At 45.1% G+C, this 24644-nt stretch overlaps 1 protein-coding gene across 1 annotated transcript in view; it reads left to right on the top strand.

The window, feature by feature from the left end:
- FER1L5 (fer-1 like family member 5) overlaps positions 1–24644 on the top strand; it is a 122521-nt gene that overhangs the window by 62100 nt on the left and 35777 nt on the right. The window contains exons 22-39 of the mRNA XM_083514092.1: positions 23–136; positions 1254–1431; positions 2613–2737; positions 4428–4528; positions 5311–5500; positions 6599–6754; positions 7606–7737; positions 8540–8703; positions 10437–10551; positions 11898–12000; positions 12114–12277; positions 14833–15006; positions 15442–15586; positions 17366–17443; positions 20508–20689; positions 22662–22823; positions 23906–24004; positions 24357–24518. Of these exons, the coding sequence (XP_083370218.1) occupies positions 23–136; positions 1254–1431; positions 2613–2737; positions 4428–4528; positions 5311–5500; positions 6599–6754; positions 7606–7737; positions 8540–8703; positions 10437–10551; positions 11898–12000; positions 12114–12277; positions 14833–15006; positions 15442–15586; positions 17366–17443; positions 20508–20689; positions 22662–22823; positions 23906–24004; positions 24357–24518 (2544 nt within the window). The remainder of the gene's footprint in view (positions 1–22; positions 137–1253; positions 1432–2612; positions 2738–4427; positions 4529–5310; positions 5501–6598; positions 6755–7605; positions 7738–8539; positions 8704–10436; positions 10552–11897; positions 12001–12113; positions 12278–14832; positions 15007–15441; positions 15587–17365; positions 17444–20507; positions 20690–22661; positions 22824–23905; positions 24005–24356; positions 24519–24644) is intronic.

The raw sequence follows: 24644 nt of genomic DNA, 5'->3' as shown, positions 1-24644 counted from the left end.
ACGAACTCTTCTTCTCTTTTAGAAGGAAGGGATAATTTACCGGGGAAGAGTCCTAGTGGAGCTGATTACCTACATGGATCCGGACCCTGTTCAAAGAATAGAAGCTGTTCCTGAACAATATATTACAAGAATGGAGGTAACCAAAGAACAAAATATATACAAGTTGTTTTCTTGCCATGTGTAAACAGGCGTATGGGGTGGGGTGGGGGGGTTTCATAAGACCATGAAGATGTGGACCTTGCAGGAGCAGTAGTTGTTTCCACCCTTCTTACTTTCCCATGTTTCTCCTGGAAGACTGTAGTGTCATGGAAACACAGGATTCGGGCAGCTGGCAACAGGAACAGCCTTTATTATTTAGTTACAGATGAAGCTTTCTTGTGTTTGTCTTTGGAGGATGTTGAGGAACTTCACATGGCCCAGAATGCAGAAGCTGGACTATGTGGTGTGAGATGTTTGGACCATATTACCACAGTATTATCACAGTGTCACCAGTTGCCATTTTGTTTCTGGGCCCAATTCACAATGTTGGCCTAAACTTTTCAAGTGGGCCCTCAAAACTCTCGGACCAGGATATTTCAGTGATTGCTTCCTATATTTTTTAGCGGCAAGACAGGGTATAAATTATTCTAGTAAATGAATAACATAATAGATCTGCTTGTGAGCTCCATGCAGCAAGAGAAGGCCTGTTGACCTGTCATTCCCTGCCCACCTGGCATGCCTTCTCTGCTGCCTGGAAAGTGCAAGGCCGAGAGCTTGAAGAACCCAAGTTCCATCCAGGCACTGGGTCACTTGGGTCCTCCAGGTGTTCTTGGACCCCCATCAGCTCCAGTCAGCGCAGCCTGTGGCCAAGGATGATGGGAGGTGCAGGCCAAGAAGACCTGGAGGGTTTTCCATGCCAGCTGTGCCAGACTGGAGTGCCCAAGTTCTGCTGGCATGCTTCCACTGGGGCCTCTCGTTGGCCACTGTAAGAACAGGATGGTGGTTCTTCTGCTGCTAAAATTTTGAGGATCTTTTGTAGGCACTTCAATTGCTTCTGAAGATTATTATATTATATATAAGTATATAGATAGTTTTGTGCTCAGATGTCAACATACTACATATTTTAGTAAGCTTGTCTAAACATAAAATGTTTACAACAGGTGCTGAAAAGAGTCCAGTGAAGGTGTCTGTCTGATGTCAATAGGAGTTCCAAAGTGTGTGAGGTTGATTTGTTACTGTGCCAGTTCCACAGATTTGTTTGTTTGTTTTTGCAGCGCTATTTGCCTCAAATCCGGTATGGGTTATGTGTCATCTTTTATTCAGCTACTATGTTGGCTGATATCAAGGAACAGATCCAGTTTGAGGTCAGCATTGGGAACTACGGCAACAAATTTGATGGGACTTGCAAACCTTCTGCCTCAACCACTCAGTACAGCCATGCTGTGTATGATGGTAAGGAACAGGTGACTAAGAGATGGTGGTGAAAATTATTAGTTATCCTTCACCAGCAGATCCCAGGCTGGATTACAACAATTTAAAATTCAGAATTAAAAACAGGTGAAGCATGTTACATTCCCCCAAATAGGGTGGGTCTTGAAAATACACATCTCAGGTGCCAAAGACCAGGGTAAAGATCTTCAGCATTCAGTAAAAGCTGCATAGTGAAGAAGTCAGACACCCCTTTCTGGGTAGGAAATTCCACAACTTAAGGGCCACCACAGATCATGCCCTCTCCTAGGCCATCACACCCATCTACCCCAAACCTCTGAGGGAGCTGGAAAGCTGGGTTGCAGGTTTGGTTCCTGTAAGGGACTACTTCATATTCCTGCACTGCAGGGGTTGGGTCCCTTCCATCTCTATGATCCTATCAAAGCGAGGAGGTGCCTTCTCTGCTAAGCTTAACACCTGGGAGGATCTGTAGGAAAGGAGGCAGTCTTTCAGCTATTTGGGGCCTAAATCATTTACAAGCTTTGCACACTAACACAAGCACCTTGAATCGGGCCTGGAAATGAACTGGCAGATGGGGGTGGGCAGGAAAAGAAAGGATTCACTGGGAAGGGAAATGCTATTTGGAGGTAGAAGGTACAGGAGCTCAGTGGGTAGAGCATATGCTATGAGTGTCGTGTGTTCCATGCATCTTAATCCCTTCCTTCTTCCAAAGGGCTCAGACATGGTTTCTCCCATGTATCCCTACAACAGTCTTGTGAGGAAGGTTGGGGGCTGGGACCAATACACACAAGTTCACTGAATAAACTTTTTGCAGAGCGGTGCTCATGCTAGTGTCTTGGAGCAAAGAATCTTCTGGCACCATCAAGAGTTAACCAGTTCATTATGGCACAAGTCATCCGTTATCTGCATAGCCCATGGAAGCTTATAATAAACTTGTTAGCACTTTAAAAGGTACCACAAGACTCTTTGTTGTCTTCCCAATTAGCTTTGTAGCTGAAGAGAGCACTGGTCTGACCGCTACACCACAAAGGTTTTCAAGTGGCTGGCCTCTGTCTGCAAGTTTGGAGAGCTGCTGCCAGTCAGAGTAGACAGCACTGGGCTAGATGGAGCAATAGTCTGACTGCTCATGAAGCAGCTTCATGTCAAGACAAGACCCAGTGCAAAACCAGGCAATTCCTTTCCAGGTAACCACTACTACTACTTGCCATGGTATGACACCAAGCCCATGGTTGCCATCACCTCATTCTGGGAGAACATTAGCTACCGAATTGCCAGTATGAACGCCATGCTATTCATTCACAACAGGCTGGTAAGTCCAGGAACCGGTGATTGGAGGGAGCAGGCATGTTTGTGATGAACCACCTAACAGGGGGTGGTGGAATGGCCTGTGTGCAAGAGGGATGTGTATCCCAGGTTATTTTCTCATTTCCTACGGCTGCCAATTATATACCCCTTGCATGATGGAAGCCGCCACCCACAATACCAGCGTCATAGTGCTTCTGAGCATGGAGGGTATGTCCTTAGCTGTCATGGACCATAGCCTCTGGTTTGCCTTATCTCCATGCATCATAGATGCATAGAGTTGAGAGTGACATCAAGGGTCTTCTGGTCTAAGCCCCTGTGCCAGGGACTGGTAAGGCTCTGAGCAGTTTGTGGTGGAGGCAGGGGGCCAGGGAATTGACCCAGAAGAGGGGGCCAGCAATTTATGGGATTTGGCACTGCCTGTGAGACAAGCTGGGGGGAGGAAGGGTCAGAGCCGTCAGAGACAGAGGAAAACATGCAGGATGTGTCAGAAGCAGAGGAAGAGGCTGTGCAGGTGAGGGACGAGGCAGTCAAATCCCTGCCATCTCCCACCCCGCTGCTGTCTCCTAGAGCCAGAAGGGGCTTGAAGAGGGAAGAACAGCGACAGCTTCCCTGCAGAAGAAGCCACAGGTTGCACGTGCCCCGTCAGATGAGGGTACATATGCCGGGGGCGGGGCAGGAAGTCCCACTGTTGTTTCATAGGGTTCTTATCAGAGCTCAGCCGCAGGAGATTCCTGAGTTCTGGACAGAGTGACCTGGCAGAGGTGATCAAATCCTGGTGCCGATAACCTAGTAAGAAGAACTGGCAATCTTGTAAGGAAGAAGCAGAGCAGATATAGTGTGATTCTGGGCCATATTATTATAACTATTATTTACCCCCTTTCACCCTAGAGTCACAGGGTGAGTTAAAACATTAAATAAAAGATGGTGTTAAAGAAGTTTAAAACAACTTACAACCACAAAAATACAGTGGTTTCTAAAAATATTCACCTCCAGTGTGAAAAGCCAGGGTAAAGCATTGAAACAGGCCAATGACTGCTGGGCTGGATGCAAGTAGGCACTGCTCAGAGTTGACCCATTGGAAATAAGGAACTTAAATTAGGCCACATTCACACCACATGTTTAATGATCCATTATACCACTTTAAATGCTCATGACTTCCCCCAAAGAATTCTAGCAGCTGTGGTTTCTGAAGGGTGCTGAGAATTGATAGCTTGGGTGGGACTGGGGGTCTCCTATGATTCCCAGAGTCTCATGCAAAAAGGGATAGATTGTTATACCATTTTGAGGATTGTAGCTTTGTTAGGGGGAAAGAGGGTGCTCTCTGAACAATTCTCAACAGTCTTGAATTCTGTCTCCCGGGACTCGGGGGGGGGGGGAGCCATGACTGTTTGAAGTGGTGTCATTGTGCTCTGAATGAATGGTGTGAATGGGACCTTAGTCATGTCCATTCAGTTCAGTGGGTCTACTATGAGTAGAAATAGCACTAGATACATCCTTTTATTTGTATTGTTGTTGTTGTAATGTAATGCATCTCTGCCCTTCTTCTCAGGGCCCATATTTGCCTAGTAAGATGGCTTACATAATTAGTATTATTTATTGTAGAAAACACATAGAATATACTTTATACTATGATATGCTGTTGGTTTTGGCTTATGGGCTGCTCAGCTATCACCATGTGCTTCCTTCCCTACCAGAAGAAGAACCTGGACATTCTTAAAGCCATCAGCTCTCCCAAAGACCCAGTTGTGGGTCCTGTTTGGAAAATGCTCCAGAAAGAACTGGTGGAAGACTGCAAGTGAGCAATGGGAAGAAGGCCGTGGAAGTCCTGGCAGGGGAGTGGGCTGCAGAGCTGGTGTGTTCCTGGTCTGCAGGGGAGGTCATACACCCAGGCAGAAGGTGTCCCCTCCCCAAACCAGGCTTTTATAGAGAGCGTGAGACTTTAAAGTGGCACTAGTCATCCCAAAAGCATGTTCTGTGTCCTTGCAACTACTTCCAAACACTTGAATCTCCTATTTCTTCAGTGGGTGCATTTAAATTTCCCAATGTTTAAAGTGAGTCCCTCAGCTGCTCCACTGGCTCCAGGCTTCTCTTAATATACCCACTGCCATCTCCTCCTAGCTTGCAGTGAGTAGTTGGTGAGAAGGTCCCCTCAAAACCTGGAGCCTGTCAGTACTCAGGAGAAAGAGACACTAGTGATCAAAACTGTGGGAACTTTTTGGAAAATATGTATTTCTGAGGTATGATGACTCACACCATAAGCCTTTTTTAGAATAATGCCATAAATTTGTATATCATTAGAAAGTCAATTTGTTGCAATATATTCTGCTGTGTTGCATTACTTTTATCCTATCAAAAGTTATAGCCAAAATAAAAGATGTTATACACGGAAAACCATGATAAAGGGCATTTCATATATAACTTTTCCTAACGGTTTCCACAATTTTGGCCACTACTGTAGTGTCCATTCTTTACCTTCCCTTCAGTTCTGCACCCAGAGCCACAGTTGCAATGAACGGCTTTTGTCCACCTCTTTTCCCGTGGGGAGCACTGAACTTTTTCCACTTCCTCCATGCTCAGGAGACCTCTTCCTGGCTGGGAAGCCCCAACAGTCCCTACCCTGCTGGATCTGCAGCTGAGGAAGCTGCGCAGCCAGCTCCTCCTGAAAACCAGCAAGGCAGCAGAGAAGACAAGTTGGAAGACACCCCTGCAGAAACTGATTGCCAAAGCAGAGATCTGGCTGAACAGGATCGCTTCAGTCGCTTCCGAGGTACCTCCAGGGGACAACTCTTGTGAGGAATGGAAGCTCAAGGGCTGTTTTTCTCAGATGCTTCTGGGATAGTCCCCCATGTTCCTTGGACAAAGGTGCTCTGCACTGAGCCTTAAAAGAGAAGGAAGGCTTGGGGTGTTGTGTGTGTGTCGTACATCATGTAATGGATGCCATAATAGTGCATTAGTGGTAGATTTATACTGGAACATTCACACATCATTCCAGTTTACTGGTTGTTATGTGATGCTTCCCCAATGTTTCTGCATTATTGCTGGCTTGCACTATGGTGCTACAAAAGCAACAGAAGAAGAAAAAACCCAGAATATGTGTGGTATAAAATGTTGTTGATGATATATTTATTTATACTTCAACTTTTTCCTTGAGGGGACTCAAGGTGGCTTACAAATAAAAATAAGGACCGGTAATAACATAGAAAATTGTGCCTGGAAAGCAACTGGTAGCCAGCGGAACAGCTGTAGCATCTTCTTCACATCTCGTGCACTCCCAGTGCTAGTTAAAGCCACAGTTGCATGACGTTAGCCACAATCCATGGCCATCCTGTAGTTTCTTGACAAATGCTGTTATCTAATGTGTTTTCCCCCTCAAACCAGCTTCTATCCAACTAGCAAACTTAAGCTGCATTCACCTCCAATTTAAGAATGGAGCGTACATTTGAGACACTCATTGCGCATCCACAGAGAAGAGCACATATGCAGATGACAGATTCATGAAGAGGAGTTTGGGGAAAGGGGGTTGCAGGAGCTTGTTGGGTGAAGACATCCCCATTCACTCTCGCAGGCCCTCCAAGTGCCCCTGTTTTCCAGGGACGTCCCTGATTTAGAGAAGCCATCCCAGTTTCTGATTTGATCCTGGAATGTCCCACTTTTCCTTAAGATGTTCCTACTTTCATTGGAGAAATGTTGGAGGGTATGCTCTCTGATGTGACCAACACCATGCCAATGTGACTTGAAAACATGCAGGGTGGAAGCACCTGTGCTGTGTTTTAGGCTGTTAATATGAACATACCCTAAGTGTTATAAGTACAAACACGACCACAGTAAGTGACCTCTGGCTCCCTGTCCTTCTTGCTGCCCTTAGGCCCAGATCAGCATGCCGGATGTCATGATCTGGATGCTGTGTGATGACAAGCGGGTGGCCCACACCCGGGTCAGGTCTCATACAATCATGTTCTCCAAAGCTGGCCCCCATGCCAGGGGCAGGATGTGTGGCAAAACCCAGACCATCTTCCTGCAGGTAAAAAGAACTACTTTTTGACATTGAAAATGGAGTCTGTTTGCTTGTTTTCCTCTTCCCTCCTCTTTCCTTTTTTCTTTTCTGCTGTGTCTACAGTGGTACCTCGGGTTACATACGCTTCAGGTTACACACGCTTCAGGTTACAGACTCCGCTAATCCAGAAATAGTACCTTGGGTTAAGAACTTTGCTTCAGGATGAGAACAGAAATCGTGCTCTGGCGGCACGGCAGCAGCAGGAGACCCCATTAGCTAAAGTGGAGCTTCAGGTTAAGAACAGTTTCAGGTTAAATACGGACCTCCGGAGCGAATTAAGTACTTAACCCGAGGTACCACTGTATTAGATTGTAAGCTTGCAGGCTGGAATTGTTTTGTTTTTACTGGTCTTACAATAGCCATTCTAGGAGTCCTTTTTGTCTGAAAAGCAGAGCACAAATGCTTTAAATAAAATTAAAATAACAAATAGAAAGATATATGTAGCTTGGCTCATTTGTTTGCCAATTCTCTTAGCAAAAACCATAGGAATTAAAGCTATTGGGGTCACCCAGGAGGCACTGTCCCCCCAAGCATCTCATGCCCTCCCCTCGGAGTCTGCCCAAGGGAGCTGCTGGCGCTCCTCCAGCCCTGCCTGCTGTGCTTTCTTTCCTCCTTACAGTACTGCCCTTGTGTCACAGGAACCGGCCTCATCAGCCAAAAAGGACTCTTCATATGGTTCCACATTATTGGATGCCCACCTAAGCATCACCTAAGCCTGGTAGACCTTCATCTAGCCATTATGTCCACTGTTATGTCTGCAGTCCTGGTGATGGTGGAAGGAATGCATATGCATAACTCTTTTCCTTTCTATCCCACAGAGTGCACAAAACAAAGGGAAGGCGGCTCCCATTCCTGTTGTGCTGCGGGTGCGAATGTGGCTTGGAGAGCTGGCTGATAGTGCAGAGTTCTTGAAATGTTGTGAAGGGAGAATCCTTATCTACGCTGAGACGGTGAGAGACAAGCCAGGCAGCTGCAAGGGAAGGGTCCAGTTTCAACCTGATTCCAGGAGACACCTCCTCACTGAGCCACAGTGCTTACCGAGTGACCTTGGGGCAGTTACTATCTCCTAGCATAACCTTTCCTCACAGGTTTATGCTGGAGGCCGTATGGGAGTGGGGGAGGCACTGTTGGAAATGCAGTCGTAAGGATCATTCTGTTTGTAATTTCAAGGTTAATTTTGTCAATGTCAGCTAGCCAAGAGGGAAACAGGTGGAGGTGTTGCTTAACAAGCAAAGAGGGTGGCATGACATCACTGAGGCATCATGTGCTTTGATTAGCTGTGTAATTCTGAGATAATTTTTTTCTCTGTATGTTTGGTTGAATGCCTCAATGATATGTACAAAGCCTGAACTAAGAAAGACATAACCTCTCTGTTGCTTTCTCCTTAGACTCCTTAGACTTCTTTCTCATAGCCTATTTTTGTTCAGTTTGCTCACCAGCATGTTTTTAAGACTGTAGGAAGCTGTCAGACTTTTGGACCATCTGGCTCATGGCTGCCTACACTGGGTAGCAGTGTCTTTCCATGGGCTCAGACTGGGGACCTTCCCAGCCGTACCTGGAGATACCAGAGACTTGTACCTGGGACCTTCTGCATGCAAAGCAAATGCTCTACCCCTGAGCAATGGCCCCCTTCCTCCAGACCTCTCTCTCTGGACTATGCTTGGGCCATTTAATTGGCTGTGCTGATAGACACCATGGATGCTGCCCTGAGGGGGAGGGAAATAACCATGCTTCTAACTCTCATGCTTGCAGTATGAAAATCAAAAGAAGACCCACGGAATATGGGGTACCAGGGAGCTGATGCAGCACCCCGCCTTTTCAGATGTCACTGGGAAGGTCAGCCTTCCCAAAGAAAAGTTCCAACCGCCTGTGGGATGGCAGTGGGATGGCGAGTGGGTCGTGGAGCCCCAGAGAAGGTGAGTGTGCGCATAATCATTTCAAGATTACTTGCAAAGTTCTTCTTTTTTAAATGCCACTCTTTTCTTAGAAAAACATCAAAATAGCTTTCAGTAGAATCTAAAGTGCAAATGACAGCCTAAAACAAAGCAGGGGGGACTCAGTAACCAACAATCCATCAGATGGAGGGAGTGGGAGACAGAATGTTAAAACAGGGTGTTTAAAAAGAGGAATTTAAAGACCTTCCTGTTAACGCTGGCATTTGATGATTGACAGCTACTGGCCATGACAACCTTGACATTAGCAACTGTGAGGGTATGCTGTTGCTTTTAAATGTTTTCCAGTTGTTTTTAAATGCTTTAAATGTGCTTTTGTTTTTTATCTTAAACAGTGATGTTTTAACATTTAGATGTTTGCCACGCTGGGCTGCTTTGAGAGGAAGGGCAGGAAACATCTGATAACTAAGGTTGCAGACACATGGTCTGGAATCATTCGCGCTCGTCCTCAGCATTCTGCTTTCAATCTAAATTGTGATTTTGGACCCTGCCCTCCACAAGGGCGGGTGGGCTGTGGGATGCCCCCTTCTTTGGGTTATCCAGGCCTTTTTATCACTGCACATGCCCCAGGTGAATGAAGAAGGAAGTAATAATTGGTGGACACCCATCCACAATGCTTAATAAAAAACAGTAACTGTCTGTGAGGGGAGGTTATTGATTTTGTTTGTTATTATGGTATGTATTTTTCTGTTTTTATATGGTTATGCACCACCCAAATCTCCACAGCAGCGTGAAATTCCAGGGGTTCCAGGCACTTCCCCAGGGTTTGTGTTTCCATTTGGAAATGAGACACAGCAGAGACTGTGGTGTCTTCGTGATATATGGTTTATTTACATATATAAACAACCTGAGCCTACTGTGGAGGGGTTCAGAGCATTGCCACTCCAAAAGGGTCTTTCTTCTCCCATAGGCCCAATCCTGAATTCCAACAGAAATCAAACATGCTCCAAAACATGGCTCTGACCCTCTCTCCAGAGAAACTTATGATTGTAAACTGCTCTGTAATCTTCAGATGAAGGACAGTACAGTGGTACCTTGGGTTAAGTACTTAATTCGTTCCGGAGGTCCATACTTAACCTGAAACTGTTCTTAACCTGAAGCACCACTTTAGCTAATGGGGCCTCCTGCTGCTGCCGTGCCACCGGAGCACGATTTCTGTTCTCATCCTGAAGCAAAGTTCTTAACCTGAAGCACTATTTCTGGGTTAGCGGAGTCTGTAACCTGAAGTGTATGTAACCTGAAGCGTATGTAACCCAAGGTACCACTGTATAGAAATTTAATAAATAGTAATGATAATAATTTTATTTGGGTAGGTGTGGATACACCCACCCCAAAGCCAGGACCACCGACTTCTGTTTTCAAATAGGCCCACAGCAGGGCAAAGGAGAATCAGTCTGCAATTAGCTTTCATTTTCAGAATGAAACCAGTTTCTCAAAGATCACATTTCAAGGGCAAAGAATATGCAACAGATCTCAGTGACGCATGGACTACATACTGGGGGAAAGCACTCGGTCTCCATTGATTCTAAAACAGAATATGTCTACACAGATTACGTAGATACAAACTTTGTTTATTCCTTTTGCAATGTATTAATGTGGTTCACCCTGCTGGGGCCTTTGGGCCACTAAACAGTATGTAAATAAACCACACCATACCAAAAACATACCAGACCTTTGCCCCTTCTGCATCTGACCAGGCTCTTGCTGGACAAAGAGACAAACCACACCGAAGTGCTAGAGGAAGTGTATGAGAACCAGATCCGGCAACCTGGGCGTCGATGGAGACCGGCCCCAGTCCCCTATAGCAATGCTGTGAGTGAGGGGAGAGACAGACAGCTTCAGCCTGGGACAGACCCTCTGAGGCTGGGACATCCTTGGGAGATGTCAGTGGTTTTCAAACTTACCTTTGGAAGATGCTCTCCCCGTAGATTCCCCGCCTGTCAGAACCTGCCATATCCAAAATGGGTGAAAACTTCCGAAAGAAGGAGGAGACCCCCCACTCCCACAGAACATCCCTTGAGACTGCAAGGCACACATACTATAGCACCCCATTCCTGGGATCATGCAGGGCCAGCTCCAGAACCATTGCTGCCAGTGCCACCCCCAAGCCCAAGGATATGTCTCTGCCATCCTCCAACTCCAAGGACTTCATTGTATAAGACCCTAGAAGACTGGGTCCTCCTTGGCTCCTTCGCAGTAGGAGATTATGAGGGACAGGTGGGCCCCTTTAAGTAAGGCAGCCTCTTGCAGCACAGATGGTGCTAGCAATTAGACTACACCTGCTGCTGCCTTTACAAATGGGCTCAGGTTGTCCCTTGCTAGAGCTTTGTGTTTCCCAGAGCACAGCTGGAACCCTGCCTTGTGTCCAGCATGAACCTCACCTTGTCTTACACCCTGGGTGAGTCTTGCCACACTACTGAGCAGGATACCTCTATACCACAGGAACACACACACCACCATCACTCCTAAATTTCATATCCTCCTGAGGCTGGGGGTCAATAATCTGAAAAAAGACTCAGGGACCAACGGTGTGGTGCCCAGGAATGCGATGGCACCCTTGTGGTCTTCCCCTGGTGCCCCAAAGCCTCCAAGCACCACCACTGCCCCTTTAGCCATTAGATGGAGAAGATCACTATCTTTTCCTCCCTTGAAAAATGCTTAGGAAGTTTCTCTTTCAGCTTTATGTGCTTTTCAAGTCTCAGGTTAATTCTGCCTTAACCAACTTTTACCCAAAATAAAAAAAATTCCTTCCAGTAGCACCTTAAAGACCAACTAAGTAGGTTCTTGGTATGAGCTTTCGTGTGCATGCACACTTCTTCAGATACACACTATGGCAGACCAACACGGCTACCTATCTACAACTTTTACCCAGATCCCTTGGGAAAGTGAAGTGTGTGCATGCAGGTGTACACAGACTCTCTTTCTGTCTCGTGAGGGAGGGACTGAGCAAGGGGGACGAAGAGAGCTGGTCAGTGAGGGCAGGGGTGCTATGGCACTCACTCGAATATTCTAACATGCCCTCAAGCCTAAAAAGGTTGGCTTTCAATAGTACCTCAAAACCCTCTCCTGCACTGGAGCCCCCAAGATTTGCAATACCCTGCACATTTTAAATATTGCTGCTTAGACACCCATTTTGCCCCCTGCCCTCTCTGTTTTAGAGTGGTTCCCCTGCCCCTCCAAAGGAAGCGATTTTGTGCCCCCAAGGCTGGCTCTTTGTGGAAGACTGGAAAGTGGAGGAGAATCGTGCTGTGGACGATGCTGGCAAGTTTTCCATTTGTGTTTGTCTTGGCCGTGGGGCCACTCCTGAGAACAATGACCGTATATCTTCTGGGGTCACTGCCTGGAGCCTCATGAGAATACATTTCCTCCCTTAGGTTGGGAGTATGGCGTTGCTCTCCCGCCCGCTGAGTTCCCCCGTTCTTGGAATGCAGCCGAGAAGACCTACCACACCCACCGCCGGCGGCGCTGGCTCAGGAAACGCTGCCGGAACCTGGCCAGCGAGAACCAAGAAGGAAAAATGGCCGCCTTCCTTCGGCTGGTAAGTGGCAGTGGTGCTCACAGCTGTTGTGCCCAAGGGCTTGTTCAGAGAATGTCAGGGATTAAAAGTCAGCCATAAATGCAGAGCAAACTCTTGAGGCCAGGACTTTTATGGGGACCAGGTGGACAGGGATTGGCACCCCCTGGGGGGGGTGCCAACTGACAGGACACTCAGGCAGGCTGGTACTGCAGCTTAGACACTGCCCACAAAACAGTAAAAACAATAAAATATAATACTTCATGGAAAGGGTACAAAGTGATTATTAAAATTACTGGCACAGAGATAAGGGACATAAAAAGGCATTCAAGAGGTGCCTGCTAGTAAAAAGGGAGGGAGCTTGCTGTCCAGCCTCATATAACCAACATAATTAATCCATGAAGGGATTAAGACCATAGAGTACGCTGTCCTGCTAGGAAGGGTTACCAAACTATTTGTTATCACTCTTCTTCCTCCATGTTAACCCTACTATAGTGACCTCTGCAGGCGAGCAGCCTGATAAAGCAGCAAAGACTCTCCTGTCAGTTTGTTAGAAGTTTATTAAAAAGAAAGAAAGAAAGAAACACATTCAGAGCGGGGCAGACAGCCATGATCTCATTAGTTGCTCCAGTCCGAGTCATCGTCCCGCCCTCTCCAACAGGAGGAACGCCAAAATCCCACCTTCCTTCTCTTCCCCCTCCTTCATTCTAACCTACGAGTTCTTGGACTCTCGGATTGAATGCAATCCCCCTCCGAAGATCCAGCCTGAGAGGAAGTCTTATTTGATGGTTGCCTGGCAATGTCTTGGTCAGGATCCAACTCCTCCTCCTCTTCCTCCTGGGAACTAAACGCTCTTTCCCTGGAGATGAGGAGGGGCCCTGGGCTGCTCTCTCGGAAATCAGACAGACAGCTCTCAGAAGAGTTAACCTCTTCCTCACTCAGCTCAACTTCCGAGGCTGACTCTCTCGGTGTGCTCAGGGGCCCCACATTCCTGATACCTACCAGTAAGGAGGTCTAAGCTGGATGCTCCAAACTTAGATCATGTGGCTTTAGCAAGCTATCTTTGTGTTTCAATACAAATAATTTAGAAACATTTACCATTTTGGAACATAAGTTAAACTGCCTATCTTTTCTGGTTGCTATATGGGAAACCAAATGAATGTGACCTTTGAAGAGTTTGTAAGTAAACCATTTTTAACTTACCAATCATGTGGTCTCTTTCTGTGCTAAGGGTAGAGGGGAACTTTGGAAGCAACCTAGAAGAGGATATTTTAAAAGTCTAACAGTCTATATTTCCTCACTTTACTTTGCTACATATTTTGTGGTTTTAAACCTCTGCTAGGGCATTTGCACCAAAGAGCACTTGCCACAAACCTGGATCTAGGCCTCCAGGGAATTCTACTTGTTATTGTTTTCTTGTATTCCCCCCCCCCCTTTTAACCAAAATACAACAAAATACCAATACGTGTCACATCTCTGCTGGAAGTGTTCTACAGCACGGGTGAGGTAACACTAAATATTGGTTCCAGAGAGCTTGTAGTTGAGCTAGAAACCCTCAAGGTTGTGTTAAATGTTGCAATAAAGTGCCCAGTCTTGCAGCTAAAGACTAAGGAATAAGCGTTGCTGGAAACAGCAGGGAAGGAGAGTGTCTGGTTGTGGGCTTCCCTTTGGGGCATCTCTGGGGTCACTGTGAGAACAGGACAAGGGGCCACGGGCCTGATCCAGCAGGGCTCTTCTTGCATTCTTATGGGTCCTGGGGGGTAAATCCCAAGGCCCCACAGAACAAGGGCCCCCAAGTCGCCCAGCAAGTGGCAGGTGGTCAGGCTGTGGCAAACAGACCCAAGCATCATCACATGGGCCACGCCAGAGCTCAGTGGGGCTGGGGCTGGGTAGGGCAGCCTCCTTTCTTCTTCATTTTAACAGATTTTTTATGGTTGAGTGGGGGCAGCACATACATGGTTACAGCTTCTCATTCCTTATTTTAAAATGGTGCCTAGTCACAACTAATTAATGTCTGTAGCATCAAGTCTGTAGCATCAAGGAACAAACCCCCTTTTTATTACTGTAATGGTGAGTTTAGGATGCAAAACTGCATGTGCTCCAAAATATTTCTCTCTTTTTTGGGGGGGGATTGTGAAAGCATTTCTAAAACTGGCCCAACAAAAAAGAACCAATATAAGAATCACAATATGAAATTCCACATTCAAAACCAAACATTACTAATACTAGCACTAACCATAATAATTCCCACATGTGAAGTAACAGTGTACTTAAGTAAAACCACAAAAACAAAACATACACGAAACCTCAAAATATATCGCAATGACAATGAAATGCAATGTAACATTGTGTGCGTCAAAATTGTAGTAACACACATGGCTGTCTAAACTGGGGGCCCAAATTAAATCACAATCTTCATTGTTACTGTTAATGACCAGCGTTGAAGTGAACCCCCATAAAACCTTCAATTCCATCCAGGGGGTCTCAAATGGCCTTGATACCAGGATCATATGTGGTGACCTAATCACTATCTTTTCTCCAGCTCACTTCATGCCTCTCTTTCCATCTATTTCCTGCAGCACTCAGAGTTAAGGCTGAAAGAAGAGACTTGGGAATATGCTCCACTCCATGGCTGGAGGTTCCACCTGCAGCGGCATCCCAGCGACATCTTTCGCCGGCGATGCTGGCACAGGAAGCTCATCCCGATGTCGCCCAGCGGTGTGGCCTCCATTTTTCTCTTGGAGGGTTCACTGGTAAGAAAAGGCAGGTGCCTTCTGCCTCAGCTGTGGCACAGCTGGCAAGTGATTCATTCAGAGGACATGAAGCCAGTCTTTTGGCTTTCAAAGGACTCATCCACATAATTTCTAGGCACAGGTTCATGATGTGTGGGCTAGGGTCTGAGCGGGGTTTTTTTTTGTCCTACCGCTTTCTTCAGGGATACATGCTATTTACAGCTGAATTGGACCAAATGTCAAACGGGTTTTCCACGGATTGACATTTGTTCCAATTCCACAGGTGAGCACACACACATACCATGACTAGCAAAACTGGAATAAATTTGGCAAAATAGCTAAAAGGCAATGTGCTCCTGTGCTTTATTTGCACAATTTGTATGGGTAGCAGGTTTTTTTTTAAGTGTACACTTATGGCATTTTTTTATTTAATTTTTTTATGTCATCTCTTTTCAGGGTGTGGAAATTGAAAGCCAATGGAAAAAGAAGAAAATTGAGATAGGAAAGAAAGAAGAAAAGAAAGATGAGAAAGAGCCAGAAAAGGTTCCCTCTCAAGCCCTCCTGAAGAAGAACACCCCACTTATCTTCTGCATGTTCAAGAGTGAGTAGTCTGTGTTAACAGGCCTTAGCAGCTTGGGTGAATGAGAATGACTTACAGTTTCTGGAGTTCAAAGGCTTTATTCATGCAGGAACTATTTACCTGATGAGTGGATATAAGAGAGAAACAGCAGACATATTTTATGGAGAGAAGAACAAACATCTTTTAGGGTTGGACATAGAGGCTTACAAACACTGTTGGCTAAATAGCTACACACAAAGTGCCCTCTTGTAGTTTAAAGCAATTCATGCATTAACTACAAACTCAAGAGAAGGAAATGCATATGCTTTTCTCCAACAGTTTGTCCAAATAAGAGCACATGGAAAAAGAAGGCTGTCCTGCTGCACATAAAATAACAAGTAAATATCAGATTCCATGACAGATACAATGGTCAAGAAACAGAATCAAGTGGAAAGAAAAGTGACAGAAAAGAAACCACTGGTAGCCCTGATTGACCCCACATTGATTCCTGAACTCCAGAAATTTCCCCAAATATGATCATTAATTCTTTGGCAAATAGTGCATTCAAAGCTTACATGGAGCAGTCATAAATCTATAGAATACGTGCCATGGTTTCTATGTATGCCACCTTGAACTCCTTGGAGGAAAGGTGGAATATAAAAGTAAGTAAAAAAATTAATAAAATATGAATTTAGGAACCGTAAAATGATGAGCCAGGCTTGGGCTTTAGGGGTATCCAAGACAAAGGACTGTTATCCAGAGACAGATTTAAAGCAGCGCATCTGGTTCTACCACACCAGGCGCTGAGCCTAGAGGGTGACACAGGGCTCGCAAGTACAACATAGTGAATTGAGCAGAACGGAGGGCGAGAGGAGGGCAGTGCTGAACTTTGGGCTCACATAAGGCACTGCTGAAATATGAAAGGCCAAAGTCCGCCCCTGCTGTTACCCCTCCCAGATGTTCTCCCCTTTCTCCAGGACTTGGCCAAACTGCTGGATCACCTCCAGCTGTGACACTTGGCTGTTCTGTGCCTGCCAAGAGCAAATGCAAAACCAGTTTGCTAAACCAATTTTGATGTATTTTAAATCTATGTAAGTTACTTTGATATGAATTGAAAGCTGATCTTCTGATGGGTCAAAATGCCTAGAGTGTCCTTGTTTGTGCCATTTTCTGGATATTTTCTCCTTGTTCTGTTTTTCGTTTTCAGTGGTCACCCGGCATTCCATGGCCACTGAGCATGCTCAGCACTTATTGGGCTGTATTGAGGCAGACGCATCCTTAGCGGGGAGGTTGTATTTTGAAAGATTCTTTTCTATTTCTGTCAACCTTGGGGTTCTCCCAAGCATTCTGGGGCATAACTCATCCCCTGAGATGGAATGATATTGTGGACAAGGAGACTCTCTAACAGAGCAAGTAGGGAGTTTGCAGAGAATTCGGACAAAAACAGAAGCAGGAGCAGAAATTGCTGGTGTTTGCGAATTTATCCCATGTCTGGAACGGTGCTTCCCACTCCACCATTTGCAATGCATTTCCTTTGCATTGAAATGAATGGGGTGGAATAACATAATGACAACATAACTTGTGCAATTTATTTAATCAATTACATAAGCTCGCCACAATGGACAGCGAGGTTTTTGGTGGAAGATGAGCAGCAAGGTTTGGGTGGAAGAGCAGCATGCGATGAATACAGAGCGAAATGGGAAAACGTTGCCTTCCTACTTCCCTGTTTGCAAGTCTGGGTGGTATATTGTAGCCAAACTAGAAGGAAAGTGCAGTTCTTTCTTCTTCTTCTTCTTTAAAAAAAAGACATCCTCCTTTCAGATCCTGTCTATTTCCAGTTGCGCTGCTACATCTACCAAGCAAGAGACCTAGTTGGAACTAGTGCTAAGAGTTCTGCAGGTAGGTGCAATGGAAACAAGTAATTGCATTGCAGGGGTTGGACTAGATAACCCCTGGGGTCCCTTGCTACTCTAATCATTCTATGATTCCAAGTCCTCTGCCCCCCCCATGCCCTCTATCATTCACTCCTCCCTGTCCTCATCTCTTTCCTCACAAGAGGCCATTTCCCCAGAGGCACTCGAATGCCTGTGTTACGCTTTGAATTTAGGAGGGGCAGAATCTTGGTGTCCCCTCCCATTTCAGACCACAGGTAATTATTATTTTTCCGGAGCTCAGGTCAGGGCAAAAAAGCTGTGTTGCAAGAGATCCAGTATTGGATCTCCTGCCCTCTTCTTCTTCAGCATCATCTTCATCTTTGTCTTCATCTTATCCTCAAATCATGCTCAGACTGGATCAGGGCAACAGTGCTGTTTTTAAAAAGCCATTTCCCCATCTATTTTTTTTTAAATGATATTTATTGCTTTTCAAACAATTTCAACACAACACTACAAGAAAGAAGAAAAAAGAAAAAAAGAACAATACAAAAACACCACATACAAAACAAAGCAAAAACAAACAAAAACAATTTAAAAACACCTCAAACATTTTCACTATCCTATCTTTCATTCGCTTATTTCCAGCGACCTCCTCACACCTCCCTTTTTGTATTCCACTTCTATTTATGTTTCAGCAATTCCTTTCCATCTTCCTCTGTTTTCTATCCTATAATTATCTTAACACATTCTTGCCTTATTTTTTCCTTTAATTTTCTATTAATCTATTTATACTTAATTCCTTGTAACATTTCTACTAAAGCCATATAACTTCATTCCAACATTCTTCTAACATTCATTAATTTTACCATATTTCTGTAAATAGTCTTTGAACTTTTTCCAGTCTTCTTCCCCCGACTCTTCTCCCTGGTCTCGGATCTTGCCAGTCATTTCCGCCAATTCCATATAGTCCATCAACTTCATCTGCCATTATCCAACACTTCAGTGCTTTCAAGAAGCAACCATTCTCTCAGCCAGCAAAAAGCAGATGGTTCACAACAAAGTTTAGGGGTCTGGCAGGGCAAGTCCACCTCCTTCTTTGGCATCCGTCAATATCTTAAATTTTACTCGTGGCTTCCTGCCCTGCCAAACAAATCTAGAGACGTCCCTCTGCCACCTCCTGAAACAATCCATCCCATCCAAAGCTTGCAATGTTTGAAACAAAAGCAACATCCCCGACAACACAGCCACCCTCATCCCCACCACAGCAACTCGGCCCAAAAATAACAACTTCAGATTTGACCATATTTCCAAATCCCCCTTCTCTTCAATCCAACGTCCTTCACAGTTGTCCTTGAATAAATTCACATTTCTGGCGGTCATACTAACCCCCAAATACATCTCGGTGGAAGAATCGGTGGAAGACTGGAAGAAATTTAAAGATTATCTACAGAGACATTGTAAAATTAATGAAATTTAGAATAATGTTGGATCGAAATCAAGTGGTTTCTAGCTATAATGGGATAAAAGAATATGAAAAAATGGGTATATAAAAGTAAAATTTCAAGATTACAACAATTTAAGAATAAGGATTTGGGTAGAATAAAGAGGAAAACAAATTACTGAGCTAATAAATTGAATTGGAATATAAAAAAGAGAGGTATGAGGAGGTCCGAGAAACAAGTAAATGGAAAATAATGTGATGGAAACATTGATTGTTTTTAACAATTCTTATTCTGTATTTTTTTTCTCTTTTTGTTTTATTTTTTTGTAATGTAAAAATCTTAATAAAAATCTTATTAAAAAAAATACCTCTCTTTCTCAACCGATGTTAGTCCTGTCTCCTCCTGAAACTCTGTCAAGCTTTCCTTTTCCTCAGGTAGGGCTCTGATCCTCAAATTCATCTGTTTCTCTTTAAGTTCAATCATAACAAATGTCAGCTTATGTTCATCAAGTTGTCCTTGTATGGATGGGGCTCTCTCTCTCTCCAGTTGAATTGCTTTAAATTCAGCAGCAAGGGTTTTCTCCTTGACTTCATCCACAGTTTGCCGTATCAGAGTAGATTCCTGTATCAATTTCTGGATGGTTTCTGTATTGGTATTCACCTTTTGTCCCAGATTATTTAAACTTTCTATCATTAAGTCTATTTTAATATTTCATCACGTCTGTTTTCTTGTGAAGCTGTTCCAGCGAATCGTTTATTTTCCCTAATACGACCGCTAAGGCCTCTTCTGTCGACATTCCGTCTATTTTTTCCTTTCCATTTGTCATAACACTTAAGAGACTCAAGGTCAATCCCAGAGTCTCACACTTCTTTATCTTGCAGCTGGAAATTCCCCTAGCCCAGCTCCTATAGAGCAACCAATTTCAAAAGCTTCCACTAGGGGAAACAGTTTCTATTTGTATTAGTCAGTATTGTCCTCTTTTAAACAATGTTCCAATAATCCAAAGTTAGTTTCAATTTTCAGGTACTTTTACTCCTTTTTAAAGGCAGCCGGAGACAGTAGAAACAATGTATTCTCTTATTTAGCTACCTGTCAATGAACGTTCTAAACGCTGTCAATGAACATTCCAAAAGACATCGATCCTGCTAGCAGCCCGTTTCCAGGGTCTGAGCGGCGGTATTTTAACTCTCCTGACTCTCTCCTACAGGCATATTCAGTCCACCACTTCCCCCCTCCTCTTCTCCATTTTCCCCCACACCCTCCCAATGTTGCTTTTAGCTCCACTTAGGAAAAAGTACAGCTATCTATAAATCATTTCTCTCTCCTCTCTCCTCTCCCTCCCCATTTGCTTTAACAGCTGCTTTTGCGGGGGGGGGGGGTTAGAGCAGGAAAGTGGCCTGGGGAAAAGAGTTGATGCTTATAGCTGGGCCAATCCAATGGTGGGTGGGGAGTGCAAATGTTGAGAATTCTCTGTTGGGGATCCCCAGACTCACCCACCTTAAAACTAGAGTTCCCAAGAAAGAGGGGGGGTGAATGGCTATTCATCCATTTTAAGCTTATAGCGTAGTGTTATCTTGGGAAACATGTAGGTGATATTTGACTCTGTATCGGTAATTCCTCCATCTCCTGTTATTTCCTCTCTGCTAGATCCTTTGGCCCACATTTCCTTCCTTCACATGAGCCAACATACCCAGACCATCTCTGGCACGCTGCACCCCTGCTGGGACCAGACCCTTATCTTTGAAAACATCTTGATCTATGGAGACCCTCGAGCAACTGAGCAAGATCCACCTGTGGTGGCCTTGGAGGTCTTTGACTTTGACGCAAGTGTATGTGCATAGGAAGTTTCCCTACGCTGAGCCAGACCATTGGCCTGTCTGGCATGATATTATCTGTATGCTGACTGGCAGCGGATTTCCAACACAGTCTTTCCCAGCCCTACCTGGAGATGCCAGGGATTGAGCCTGGGACCTTCTGCATGCAAAGCAGATGACCTAACCCTGAGATAGGCATGGGGCTCTCGTCACAGGCCCATGAAGTCAACAGAAAAAGGTGGCAAGGAAAAGGGCAACTGAAATTCAGGCATCTCTTTTCTGGCATTATTAACCTGTGATAACAGCACCGTGAACAGTCCAGAAGGCATTCCTGGGTGCTTTCCCTCCAGGCTTTAACTTGAGTAACAACTTAGGAGCCCTGCTATATCACACCAAAGACCCACCTATTCAGGCATCCTGTTTGCCAGTTAGTCCATCTCCAGGAAGTCCACAAGCAGGGCAGGAAGGCAACAGCCCTCCTCTTTCATTTATCCCCAGTATCTGATATTAAGAGGTAGACTACCTCTGAATGTGGAGGTTCCATTTGGCTATCATTTTTAATAGTCCCTGATGAGACCCCCTCCTCTATAAATTAGTCAAATTGCAAATGTGGCAAAACACCACATCTCATAGCAGTGAATTCCATGCAACATATGTCAACAAACACTTGCTTTAGTTTGGGGTGACTACCGTATTTTTCGCTCTATAGGACGCATTTTTCCCCTCCAAAAATGAAGGGGAAATGTGTGTGCGTCCTATGGGGCGAATGCAGGCTTTCGCTGAAGCCTGGAGAGCGAGAGGGGTCAGTGTGCACTGACCCCTCTCGCTCTCCAGGCTTCAGGAAGCTATCCGCAAGCCTTCGGAGCGCGGCGGGAGTTCCCGCTGGGCTCCCAAGGCTTGCGGATAGCAGGCAGCAGCCCGAATCCCGGGGAGTGCATTGCGCATTTCCCCCCCCCCCAAAAAAAGCTAGGTGCGCCCTATAGTCCAGTGCGCCCTATAAAGCGAAAAATACGGTAATTTTTTTTCTGCCCAGGAGCCAAATTCATTATTGGTCCACCTGCTGGGGACCACAGGTCAGTGTAACCTTCTAGAATAATTGTGATTTCCAAGGATGCTTTTGATAGACTTTATGTTTCCCTCTTAACAAAGAAATCACTCTCAGACTACTGAGTAAACAAGAAAAAGACAATGTTTACTCATATCAAAATACTTGCCAGAATTCAAGAGCTATACTGCTGAAAATCAGGCAAGCAATAATCCTTAAATGTTACAAATATCCATAAGTCCAGTTCAAAATGGAGATTGCTCTCTGGTAAGGATGGAGAAGAAATTTGATTTGGTTCACATTTAAAGGTAAATCTACCTAATTCGCACTTCTCAACAGCACACAAACAGAAACATGCCCCCTTCAGAATTCACACTTCTTTGAATTTTGCAATGTAGTTCTCCCTCCATGTAACATGTACAAAAATGCATATGTTTGAGTAAAGTGTTCATAAAAATATATGTGAAAATAACATAGAAAAATGCATTATATTAGGAAACGCTGCTTTGCAGAAATGTAAGTGTTAGGCAAAAATGTATACAGTTAGGAGAAATTTGCACTGAGATGCATATAAATTTTCATGAGAACTTTTTTGAAAATGAAAAAAACACAAACTAATGTGGAAATGGGGAGAACTGAATGTAAGATCAGAAAAGAGAGAAACTGAAATTGATGGATTCGCCCATTCCTAGTCTCTTTTAAACTTGTCCTTCCCCATCCGGTGCCCTCCAGCTGCTTCGGACTGTAATTTCCACATTGGGGAACAACTAGATTATAACACCAAGTACAGTCTTCAGCATGTCCAACATTTCCTGTCTGTTTGCTTTCTGACCCTACACTATTGCCCACATACAGGCAACCAAATCTACTATTGGCTTTTAACCACTCCTCTTGCACACCTACCCTGGAAAACCTTCACCCCTTGTTCTGTGTCTCTTTCAGGGCCACTCCCATTATTTCATGGGAAGGAGCTTGTGCATCCCAAGTGTGCACCTGGATCTCAGCTCACGAAGACTACCCCGCCTCCAGAAGTATACAATCATCAAAGAACAGGAGGATTCCGGTCAGCTCCTGGCTGCTTTTGAGCTTCTGTTGGACAAGAAGGTAACAAATTAAATTATGCCTTATGCCAGGTGCGTTAGTACCATGGACTGGTGGGATGCAGAGGAATGGTGGAACTAGCAGGAGAACTCTCAAGGGAATAAGGCACAGAGTCTGGGCAGTGGTGGTGGGACAACAGTGAGTGGTCACTGGGAGAAGTGGGAGAAGCCTGGAAAGCAGTGTCAGAAGCTGGAGAGGTAACAGGGCTTAGTGAGCTGGGAGAGTCTGTGGCAGAGTCCAGAATCAGAGTCATAAACTTAAGCAGGAAAGTGGGATGAGGGAGGCCAAGAGGCAGAGATGAGTCAGGCTGGTGCAAAGTGACAGGAGTCCGTCCGTCCCCTTCCTGCTCCGACAAGCTCCCCTCTCCTGTGGTCTCCCAGGAACACAAGAAGCATGAAAAGGGTGGGGGAGAGGTTGACTTCATTGCAGACATTGTCTCCAATTGCTTGAGAAAACTCCTGGAGAGGAGGGAACTTAGATGGCTGTGGTGAGGCAGAGACTTTCAGGCTTGGCAACTGATCCAGGAGGCAAGAGCTACCAGACACGAGCTGCTGTGCTCATTGGGCCTGGCATTCCTCCAAATCTGTGCAGACTCTGTTCTTGCTAACAGAAAGTTCACTCCATCTTCAACGGTGTGATTTACTGCTGGCTCACTCCTGACATTTAGGTACACCGGAATAAACCCAAATTAAGCTACAACTCCTGAAAAGACTGAATAAAAGCCATGCAGTCGCAAGCAACAATTTTCTTTGAGTTTCCCAGTGGCTCTAAAGCAGCCTTCACTATCCCTGGTGCCCTCCAGATATTTTGGACTACAGTCCCATCGGTTCTACTCCTCACAGCCACCTTCCCTGGGGATGATGGGAGTTGTAATTCAAAACATCTGGGAGGTTCGAAGGAGCAACCTGCTGCCCCAGCAAAAGAAATTTGTCTACTACACCCTACTCTCTAGATTTCTACTCTCCAGATTTGCTCTCAGGGGCTCTTAAAGCCAATAGTTATCCTCCAGAAAATGTCATTCATCACTGGCTAAAAAAAGAAAAGTAGATCTCTGTTCAGCAGAGCTCTTCATCTTCTCTCCCCAGGATGGATCCTTAGGAAAGCTTCCACCACCTGCATGGAAGGATGGGACATACATAATCCCTAAAGGAATCCGGCCCATCTTAAGGCTGATGGCCATTGAGGTGAGTGTAAAGCCACAAGATGATGATATTATTATTATTATTATTATTATTATTATTATTATTATTATTACCCTGCCCATCTGGCTGGGTTTCCCCAGCCACTCTGGGTGGCTTACAGCATGCATTGGGGGGGGAGAGAATAAAGCATAATAAAACATCATGAATTAAAAAGATTGCACGGGGGGGTGTAAACTCCACAATTATCATTTAATTCTTCAAAGGTTCAGGGGAAGTAAAATGGATGGATTGGTCCAACCCTGCAGCCAATTCAGAAAGCAGAGCCTCAGGCCCTGTGGCCCCACTTTCTGCTGAGCTGTTGCTTTTATATATATTTATCACGATCTTCGCACAGATCCTGGCTTGGGGCCTGCGGGACATGAAGACCTACAATCTGCTGGCCATCAGCAATCCGAGTCTCATCATAGAGTGTGGAGGAGAAACGCTTCAGACGCCAGTCATCAGGAATCTCCAAGAGCACTCCAATTTTCCAATCAATATCTACCTCATGAAAGTGGTGAGTGGGCCCCTAGCACATGGCAGAGACAGTTTCCAAGGGCGAATATTAAGACTCGAGATGAAACTAACCTCTCCTCCTATAATAAGAATAAGAATAATTTCCACCATTTCAGAGTTTGCTAAT

This window comes from Podarcis liolepis, assembly GCF_965112155.1.
Source record: "Podarcis liolepis genome assembly, chromosome: 7".
Taxonomy (NCBI): domain Eukaryota; kingdom Metazoa; phylum Chordata; class Lepidosauria; order Squamata; family Lacertidae; genus Podarcis; species Podarcis liolepis.
The sequence above is the reverse complement of the archived record's forward strand: the minus strand, read 5'-3'. Positions and strand labels throughout refer to the sequence as shown.